The following is a 9337-nucleotide window of genomic DNA, read 5'->3' as shown; positions in this document are numbered from 1 at the left end:
AAAAAAAAAAAAAAAAAAAAAAAAAAAAAGAAAAAAGAAGAAAAGAAATATATATAACATATATATTTATTTTCCTTGATTTGGAGAAGTCCGGCCCATTACACATTGGGCTTTTGATAGATTACGGCCCATTACACACTGGGCTTCTGATAGATTACGGCCCAAAACTCGATCGCGCAGTTCAGGAAAGGAATTACTGCGACCGCATCCTCACGGGCACGCCTCCGCATCCCTACCTCAGTCTTCCTCAACCTCCCTCCGCCATTTCGATCAACTACAGAGATGGGGCTTGGAATCCTAAGATCAGCTCTCCGACCGCTAACGAGGACCTTGGGATCACGTCCCTTCACTTCCCTGACACCATCTCCGTCCGCTTTCACTTCCCCTAAATCGGGGTTTAATCTCCGTTCTCTTGGTGCAGTTGGAACTAAAGCTCCTTGGTTCCCAATTTCGAACCATTTCAACAGTTTGACCGACACTCGGTTTCCGAAGAGACGGCCCAGTGATAAACCTCGTCGGAAGAGGGCCAGCTTGAGACCCCCTGGTTCGTTTAACTTGAATTTCTTGAACGTTTAGATTATCGGCTTATAATTTGCTTTTTACTGGAAGCTCGATTACATGAATTAATTGTTTCCAAATACTTTTTGCTGAATGGAAGGGCCTTACGCTTGGGTTAAATATACCCCTGGGGAGCCAATTCAGCCTAATCAACCGAATGAAGGAAGCGTGAAAAGAAGGAATGAGAAGAAACGCATTAGGCAGCGCCGCGCGTTTATCCTGGTTCGTATGCCATATTATGATGAACTTTTTAGTAATGTTCAGCTATATCTTTCTTCTTGCTTGTTTTGTAGCTCTATTTTTAAATTTGGTTGTTCTCCCTAATAAGCATTGCTATGTGTTGAGGTATAAATGTTAAGAAGTATTATCAATTTCTAATTGGTGAAGAGTTACTGCCATATTGAAAATTAAAACATCCTTGCGTATTGGTGGCTGGTTTATGTTGATCTGTGCTAAACTGCCTTATGAACTCCACATTGTAGTATACTTTTTAAAATTAATAAAAATCAAGACTTTGAGTAGAAAGGATTGTTGCTAGAGCTGCGCTACCCTGTTCTGATAATTAAACTCCAGTTTTTACTAGTTAGTTTGGAGAAGGGGAAGGGGATTTTAAGGCTGAAATTATGGAAGTTTCCAAGTTTATAACGTCATATAAGTTTTATTATGTTGAACTAGTAACTTTCTGGGTTCTAGATTCTTCATTATTTTTTATCATTGAACTGGCAATCTCATATTGTACACCCTTTACTTTGGTTTTGGAATCAGTATGCTGCTCTTCAAGATTTTTTATAGAAAATATTCCATAATCTTTTGTTTACAAATTAGGTATTTGTGTTGTTGTATCTGTCTAATCTAAAAATGAATCTTTTGTGTTCTTTTTGTAATGTACCAAATACTAGATCATGCTATTAAGTTCATTATTGGTTTTAGACCATCAATGTTGATTGCCTGATTCATATGGATAAAATTTGAATTTGCGTCCGATGACTATACTTGAAATATGATGTTGATTTAAGGTTTTCACTTTGTTCTAAATCTCCATGCCCTGCTTGACTTGTGTAAAAAACTGGTTTTGTTCTCTTTTAGAAGCATAGAAATATTTTAGTGACCTTGCTACTTATAAACCATTCCAATACACATTTGAGCAAATATTAATTCTATGTGTATACATATTCATCCACTGTGATTTTCCATTTCAAAACATTCTGACTACAAACTCCGTACAATTAATCTGAGGTTTTGCATTATCAAATTATTCTGATGTCTGTTCCCTTCTTTGATGTTATTATTGAAGACTTGACATGCTTGTTGATCAATGGTACCAATACTATATATATATTTGGTAAAATGGCAATATTTCGACTTGGTTGCTTCCATGCATCATGGTCAAGTGTTTAAATTTAAATTTGGATAGTGCTTGATCTACACTAAAATGGTGCATTATGAAACAGTGGAACTTGCCGTTGTAGATATCTTCAATCTAGATGATTCCATCTGACTATAGAGTAAAATATTGCATCTTATATCTATCTTTTTTTTTTTTGGAGGAAATATCTTACATCTATGTTGACACTTATTTCTTGATATTATGAATCCAAATGGCGCTGTACTGAAAATTCTAATTTTTCCGATTTGCATTATGAAAGTTTCTATTCTATGTCATACTGGCATACACATGTTTTGTTCATCAAACATGTGCAGCAATTAAAAATTCCACGAGTTCTAACTTGGTACTCTAAATTCTCCCTGTTTTGTTCTTTAACGAAAAAGATGGGTACCAATAATATTCCAATTGAAAATATTTCTAACCTTTTCTGATGTTGAAATATTAATAAATTGTGCTATGCACGCATGCACGTTTCCACACCATTTTGCTGGATTAGCTACTTACTGAGTTGCAGTAGCTTTCTGAAATTTGTCCATTTCTCTTCCAAGAGGATACATTTATCTACAATAACCAAGAGACTGGGTCTGTTGCATGTGCAGGCTGAAAAAAAGAAGCGACAATCTCAACTTCAAGAGGCAAACAAAAAGAAAATGATCAAGAGAGTTGAACGAAAGATGGCTGCAGTAGCAAGGGATAGAGCATGGGCTCAAAGATTGGCCGAACTTCAACGGCTCGAAGAAGAGAAGAAAAAATCTATGGAATAGATTGTATGGGCATGATTTGCTTTTTTTTTTTTTTTTTTTTTTTTTTTTTTTTTTTTTTTTTNCAATGAAAGAGTTTTATTTCCCAAGTAGATTCCTTTTCTTTTGCTGAATTGAACACAAATGAAACTGTAGTACACAGCTTTAAGAGTAGGGCCATTTTGGTGGTGTCATCATAGACATGAGCTTCAGCATTTAAGATAGTAAATCTTTTTTCATCTAATGGAGAAGAAACTGGGTTGCTAATGTCATCTCTGATACGGGTGCTCAGCGAACGGTACTTGAAAGTTGAAGGATGATCAGTGGAGTGCAGATTAAGCTCTCTCTCCTATAAATTAATCCACACCGACACAGACTGAATTTTTGGGTATTCCCCGACGCCCAAAAAAGGGGGGACAGTAATATGGTGGATGGTTGAATCATGTGAACTGTGATTGTCATGGGAAGAGGACACGCCCACCAGTGGGCTCTACCAACTTCATATCACTACTGACCCACTTAGCCTTGTAATTGGTATGGCCTCTCTCTTAAGCTCATTCAAATTCATACTATTTGATTGACAGAATTGAAATTGAAATGATGTACGAATCTACACCCATTATTATTATCATCTTCTTTCCATTATTTCACTGCATGTGATGTTGATTTGATTCCATCATAAGCTGATTTGATTGAATTGAAATTGAAACGCCAATTCAAACACGCATGTTTGGTAGGGGAGAAAGAAAAATGAAGTGCTCTGTTCTCCCCGCATCATTCCAAAACATCATCCCATCAAAAGGGTGAAGAATAGAATAATATACTGCAAGTCCTTGAATTAAAAAGGAGGAGCAGGGAAGGAAAGCAAATGAACTTTATACACTGAGTTGGGTACAATGAATGCTGCTATTGAATGGAGGAGAGGAGGAAATGGACAAGGAAGGACCCGTTTGAACTGTCAAAAAGATGGCGACGCACGAACAAGAATCATAATTCAGAATGGTAGAGAGAGCTGAGGTGTGCTCCATGTAAAGTAAAACTAGAATTCCTGTATCAGTACAGTTATGGCTTAAAACAGAGGACCCCTCGTGGGTCTGTCTAGCTATATCTATCTCACAGCAAAACAAAAGAAACTTGGGTCATTCAATATATTATATTTACACCTGCTGTGTGGAGATTTTACTTCTTTTTTGTTTTTTTGCCTTATTTCCTCCTCAACAGCTCCATATCGAAGTTGTCGAGATGATTGAATCCGATCGAGAGCTTAATGTTTTGCAATTGCTATTGGCAGCTTCCTTCTCATCCTCACTGTTGGAAAATGGATGATTTCATCCCTTTCAGCTCCCCATCTATTGTCATTATCTCATTAGTTCTTCATTTACATATGAACAGAGATGAAAAGAGACAGGCAGAGACAGGGAAAGAGAGAGTACTTGTAGGTCGTGACAAGATGATGAAGGAAAATTGAGATTTCGAGCCTGGCAAGCTCAATGCCGGGACACAGCCTCTGTCCCCCTCCAAATGGTGTAAAGTTTTGGTTATTACTTCCAGACCCAATTCCCTTAGTTTTTCAATCAATCAATCCATCAACCACTCAGTCATTTCATTATATGATCAAAAGGGAAGAATATATTAAAACTTTGATTTCCCCCTACCTCCCATCTCCATGGATCAAACTGATGCGAGTTCGTGTAGTTATTTTCATCCATATGAACCGAAATGAACGACGCCAAAACGCACCAACCTTGTGGTATTAAATAACCTGCACAAACCCACCACAACCACCATCAATGTTAACAGCTCAAGCTCACCGCTAGCAAATATTGTTTGTTAGGGAAAGATTTCAACACCCTTATAAGTAATTCTTCGTTCTCCTTTCGAACCGATATGAGATCTTATACTACTCGATTCTAAACAAGAAGGCAACAAGCAAACAACAAAATCATCCCCCTACCATCCATACCTTTAATTTCCACATCTTTTTGAGCTTTCCTCCAAACCCCATTGATGATATTAGCCATTCTTAAGGTTTCACTAATCACCTAAAAGCAACAAAATCATCACCCCCAAGAACAAGAACAAAAAAAAGACAACTTTTTTCAGTGTTAATACTTACATTTTGAGTAAATAACAGAGACATGTAATCTGTCCACGTGTACTCCTCCCCGGAATCATCCTTCTGCTTCTTCAGCTCCATATTCTCCTCCTAATTAATCAAACAGTAAACCCCTTCATTTAATTAACAAATATTATTAATTAAAGAAATATGTATTTATTACGCTTAATAAAGATATGGGTCCCAATTAACAATTATAATTGCACATGAAGCTCAACATTTAATTAAAATTTGGGACGAACACGTATTTATTACACTCTATATCATATCTATTTAGTCTCTAAATTTTAAAAAATTATAAAAAAAAGAACAAAATCTTCGACGACTTCTAAATTTGTATCTATTTAGTCTCCGAATATTTTAAAAATTTTTAAAAAATTATGAAAAAGAGATAAATGGAGGGGAAGACAATTTGACAGGTAGTGGTCTCCAAGAGGCCCAGCCAAGGAGTTAATTGGTGGTCCTTTTATCTGACAACCTCTCAATCTCACTATCGTACGGCCACGAAACCTCCACGCCTCCCACGTGGCCCACTCACCTCATTTTCTCTGTCTCTCTCTACTCACACGTGCGTCTCACTTCTCCCACCTATAATTTGCTCCCTACGGATTATAATATCCCCTCCCTATACTCCTCTCATAACAACCCTTTTGAAAAGTCAAAACTACCCTCTCTCTCCAACCCTCCCTTTCTTTACATTTTTATTAATATTATATTAATAAAGTTTAGAGATCTATTATACATAGAAATGATGGTCGGGAGAATAAGATTCATTTTCGTAACCTCAATTTTAAGGAGTCGACATGAAACCGACGTATTTCGGCCCGGACCCACCGACGATATCATGGTTGAATCCTAGCCATTGGATCAAGAAGACACAATAAAAAGAAAAAAAAAAAAAAGGAAAATTGACGTACCATCATTTGAGCTAGAGCGACGGGACAGTCACTAAGAAATTTGACGGCGAGAGTCATCGCCATCGGCACCGTCTCCTCGCCGGGGATCATCAGCTCAATGATGTGACTACTGATGAAATCCAACGGCAGCCCTTGGACCACATCGTTATCCTGTAAGAGAACGTCCACCGCATCTCTCGGTGGAACCTTCTCCTCCTCCTCCTCCGCCGCCGCCGCCGTCGATCTTCTCTCTTCCACAATTTTACTCACTATTTTCAACAGCTTCTCTCTCGCCTGGAGAACCGCCGTAAAATCAAGTTAATTAATTAATTAATTAATGAAAAAGAGGTTTAATAAAATCATCAATAGTTACAATATTCATTAATTGAAGGACCGACCGGCCAACCGACCGGCCGACCGACCGACCGACCAACCTTCAAGGATTTATATAGCCTCGTTCCAGGTAGTTTAACAGGTATACAAATCAAGGCTTTGATAAACTCTTCGAATTCCCTTTTCAAAATCTTCAAATCTTCACCGGGTCCCACACTCATCAACACCTTCACCAATACTTCAAATGTGATCTGCAAAATAACAAAAAAGAAACCATTTTTATAAAAACCCATTACTTTAAATGCATGACCCATCAAAATAATAATAGTAATAATAATAAAAATAACAAAAATAACCTGTTTGGTTTCAGTTTGGACATAAACCAATTTGGAGGTATTCCAATTGGAAAGCCTTAGTTTAACAGTGTTTTGAATATCTGTAGTGATTCGGGCTTTGAGGCTGGGGGACTTCAAGAAAGCTCCAATGATTGAATGAATTCTCTTTTGGAAATTGCCATTCATTTGAAGGATTGAAAAAGAACCAAGTAATTCAGTGATTGATTTGGGGTAAGCTGGAACAAAGGTGTTGCCATGGTTCTGTAAGACCACCTTGTTCACGTCTGAATCAGTGGACACTATGATGGGTGTCCCCAAAATGTTGGTTTTAAACACGCTGCCGTACCTGCACCAAAAATCCTTAAACCCCTTTTCAAATCCAAATCTTTGAAGCCAAGTTTGGACATTTTTGGAAAGGGAATGGGATGGAAGTAAAAAGCTTGAATTTTTGGTACTTTTTGTGGATCAAAATCGCAAACCAAAGATTACCCAGATGAAAATTGGTTGAAAATCATGGAGTTTTGGTGTTTTTGAGGCTTTTAATTCTGACCCTTTTGAGAATCTGGTGTTTTTGTATTGCATGTGTGAGGCTGTTCGTGTAAACTCTTTAAATAATCAAATACTCATCATGATCATCATTCTCCCGCGCTTTCAAAAAAAAGGAAATAATTAAAGAGAAACCCAACCCAACCCAACCCAACTAATTGCTAGCTCGGCTTAATCATCACAGCATCGATATAAAAGAATAAACAATAAAGATGGTGAAATTTGTTAGGTAAAAGTATGAATCAATAATGAACTAAATGAATCATAGTGGAACTCATCATTTTGATGGTGGGTTTTGTGTACTTTCGTGTTTAAAAAAAAAAAAAAAAAAAAAAAAAAAAAAAAAAAAAAAAAAAAAAAAAAAAAANAAAAAAAGTATGAACTTACAGAGATTTGCGTTTGTTCATGAAGGTGACAGGACGGGAGGAGTAGCCAGAGGCAATGAAGGCGAGGGTTTCCCCGAGGAAGGGCCAACCGAGGCTGCCTTTGGGAATTCCGGGCTTGTTTTGAATATGAATCTTGTCGTTGTTGTTGTTGTTGTTCTTGAACAAAAGGCAAGCTAAAGCAACAACGCTGAGGAACCAAACCCAAAATCCCAAAACCCATTCCATTTCTTTTCTTTACTTTACCTTTCACTTCTTTTCTCTCTCTCTGAATAATCTGCAAAACCCTACCTACAAACAAAGGCTGCAACTTTTTTCCTTTTTTTTGAGTCAACCAAGGCAACACTTTTACTCCGCTATCAATCACTTCATGCAGCCAACAACAGTGTACCGTTTTATGTCTCTCCACAGAGAGAGATTGGGAGAGATTTGAAGGAGAGAGAAGAGGGAGAGAGAGAGAGAGAGAGAGAGAGAGAGAGAGAGAAAGAGAGGGGGAGAGAGAGAAGTGGAATGGAAATCTTTTTGGGGTTGAGATTGGGAAGATCTAGGGCTTATAACAATCAATGAATGAGGTGTTTGTGTATGTGTGTGTGTGTGAGTGTGACCATATTGGATTGCCCAATATTGCCACGCTTCTCCATTTTTGTCTTCATTCCATTAGCTAGATGTTGCCCGGATCTCTCTTATTCTAATCCCTTTTTTTACCTCACTACACTTGTCCTTCCCAATATCCTCTTATATATTATAATACCCTTCTCTATTTTTCCGAGCTATGTTCGAATTGATCATCAATCAACTCCTATGTTCTAATCGAATTTCAAATTCTATTCTCAAAATCACTCTTAATTCAGTCACTATCTTTGAACGGGTCGTGGTCAACCCGAGAAGAGATTGCCTAAAGATTTGCAAGCGCTAAACGCTAAGACTTACACGATTATTGTATAGAGGAGTTTTGGATTTGACTTATGAGAGGTTCTAACTAACAAAGCTTTCCCATTTGTTTACATTTGATGATCTGGGAGCGTTACGTTTTTGAATAAACAAGTAGCAAATGGATCCGAGGGATGCGGATTTGAACACATAAAGAAGTGGAAAAAAACGTGGGTGGTGGGTTAGCAAGAAAAGGAGTTTCTTTGAGTTATCTCAATATAAAAATCCGAACTTGCGAAGAAAATGGAAGTGGGGTTGTTTGAAACTCATCAGCCGACCCAAGATTTTGATTGATAATGTTTTGGTAGTTGGGGAAAGTTTGGATTTGAGAGATGATGAAAGAAAAGTATGAAAGGAATGGAACAAAACGAGGAAAACAGACAAGAAATGGAACTGTTTGAACAGATAAAGTTAAGTGAAGAAGAAGAAGGAGAAGAAGAAGAAGAAGAAGAAGAAGAAGAGAGGGAATGATGGATCAGATGATCACATGGGTCGGGCCACATTGGGTCTGTAATTCACCATTTTTAGATTGAACGATGACCCACCCACCCACCTTAGAAATGGCATGTGCAGAAGCTTAGCACGTGAACGAAGCCCACTGGGCCGTAGGGAGGGGCGCCGGAAATGTCAGCCCCTCACCTCTCTCCGGATCTCTCCTTTTTTTTCTCCCCCTTTTTCCCTTTTCTTTTCATCACTTCCTATAATTCGTCTTGTCTTCATCATGCTTCAGTACTTTAACACCCACTGTTTCACAGTCTTCAATCTCTGTTCTGCGACTCGAAGTGAGTGATGGATCTAGCCTGTGGGGCCATGTACTTCTCATCGTGTTTGCCGTTCTTCATTGAGGCATTTCATCAAACACCTTGTGAGTCCTTTCTCTTAACTGTGGTTTGTCACTTTCTTCCCACCCTTCATCTCTGTGTTTGCTGTGCTGCTAATTACAGTGACAAAAGAGTCCATCCATCTGCAATAGGATCATCCAACAGGTAATAATGTTCATTGTTGATAGGTTAGGCATTAGCTGTAAATCTTCATAAATCATGTTCCAGACACAAAGTAATAAGGTGTTTGTTGGATGAAATTGATTGGAATATGATAATTAGAGGGTAGGAG

The 9337-nt window shown here is 37.9% G+C and overlaps 2 protein-coding genes across 2 annotated transcripts; one reads left to right on the top strand and one right to left on the bottom strand.

Annotated features, from left to right (window-relative positions):
* The first annotated feature begins 198 nt into the window (after positions 1 to 198).
* On the top strand, positions 199 to 3330 carry LOC111782028. Its single transcript, XM_023662793.1, has 3 exons — positions 199 to 544; positions 659 to 780; positions 2545 to 3330. Exons 1-3 carry the CDS (start codon positions 283 to 285, stop codon positions 2707 to 2709), a joined length of 549 nt encoding a protein of 182 aa, XP_023518561.1. The 5' UTR covers positions 199 to 282; the 3' UTR covers positions 2710 to 3330.
* Positions 3331 to 3541: 211 nt separating this feature from the next.
* Positions 3542 to 7800, bottom strand: LOC111782027 (3-epi-6-deoxocathasterone 23-monooxygenase). Its single transcript, XM_023662792.1, has 9 exons — positions 7299 to 7800; positions 6387 to 6711; positions 6132 to 6281; positions 5719 to 5991; positions 4802 to 4891; positions 4649 to 4727; positions 4341 to 4447; positions 4119 to 4246; positions 3542 to 4034 (listed from the first exon to the last, which is right to left on the bottom strand). The coding sequence occupies exons 1-9, from the start codon at positions 7520 to 7522 to the stop codon at positions 3950 to 3952; spliced, it is 1461 nt and encodes a 486-aa protein (XP_023518560.1). The 5' UTR covers positions 7523 to 7800; the 3' UTR covers positions 3542 to 3949.
* Between the last annotated feature and the right edge of the window lie 1537 nt (positions 7801 to 9337).

The sequence above is a fragment of the Cucurbita pepo genome, chromosome LG19 (assembly GCF_002806865.2).
Source record: "Cucurbita pepo subsp. pepo cultivar mu-cu-16 chromosome LG19, ASM280686v2, whole genome shotgun sequence".
Lineage (NCBI taxonomy): Eukaryota > Viridiplantae > Streptophyta > Magnoliopsida > Cucurbitales > Cucurbitaceae > Cucurbita > Cucurbita pepo.
This window is presented reverse-complemented; position numbering and strand designations above follow the sequence as displayed.

Excerpts from the sequence above, each read along its gene's own strand:
- LOC111782028 (XM_023662793.1), top strand. The coding sequence starts at position 283 with ATGGGGCTTGGAATCCTAAGATCAGCTCTCCGACCGCTAACGAGGACC. Across the intron at positions 545-658 it reads GGCCAGCTTGAGACCCCCTG|GGCCTTACGCTTGGGTTAAA; the intron begins GTTCGTTTAACT and ends GCTGAATGGAAG. Across the intron at positions 781-2,544 it reads AGCGCCGCGCGTTTATCCTG|GCTGAAAAAAAGAAGCGACA; the intron begins GTTCGTATGCCA and ends TTGCATGTGCAG.
- LOC111782027 (XM_023662792.1), bottom strand. The coding sequence starts at position 7,522 with ATGGAATGGGTTTTGGGATTTTGGGTTTGGTTCCTCAGCGTTGTTGCT. Across the intron at positions 6,712-7,298 it reads ATGAACAAACGCAAATCTCT|GTACGGCAGCGTGTTTAAAA; the intron begins GTAAGTTCATAC and ends TTTTTGGTGCAG. Across the intron at positions 6,282-6,386 it reads TCCAAACTGAAACCAAACAG|ATCACATTTGAAGTATTGGT; the intron begins GTTATTTTTGTT and ends GTTATTTTGCAG.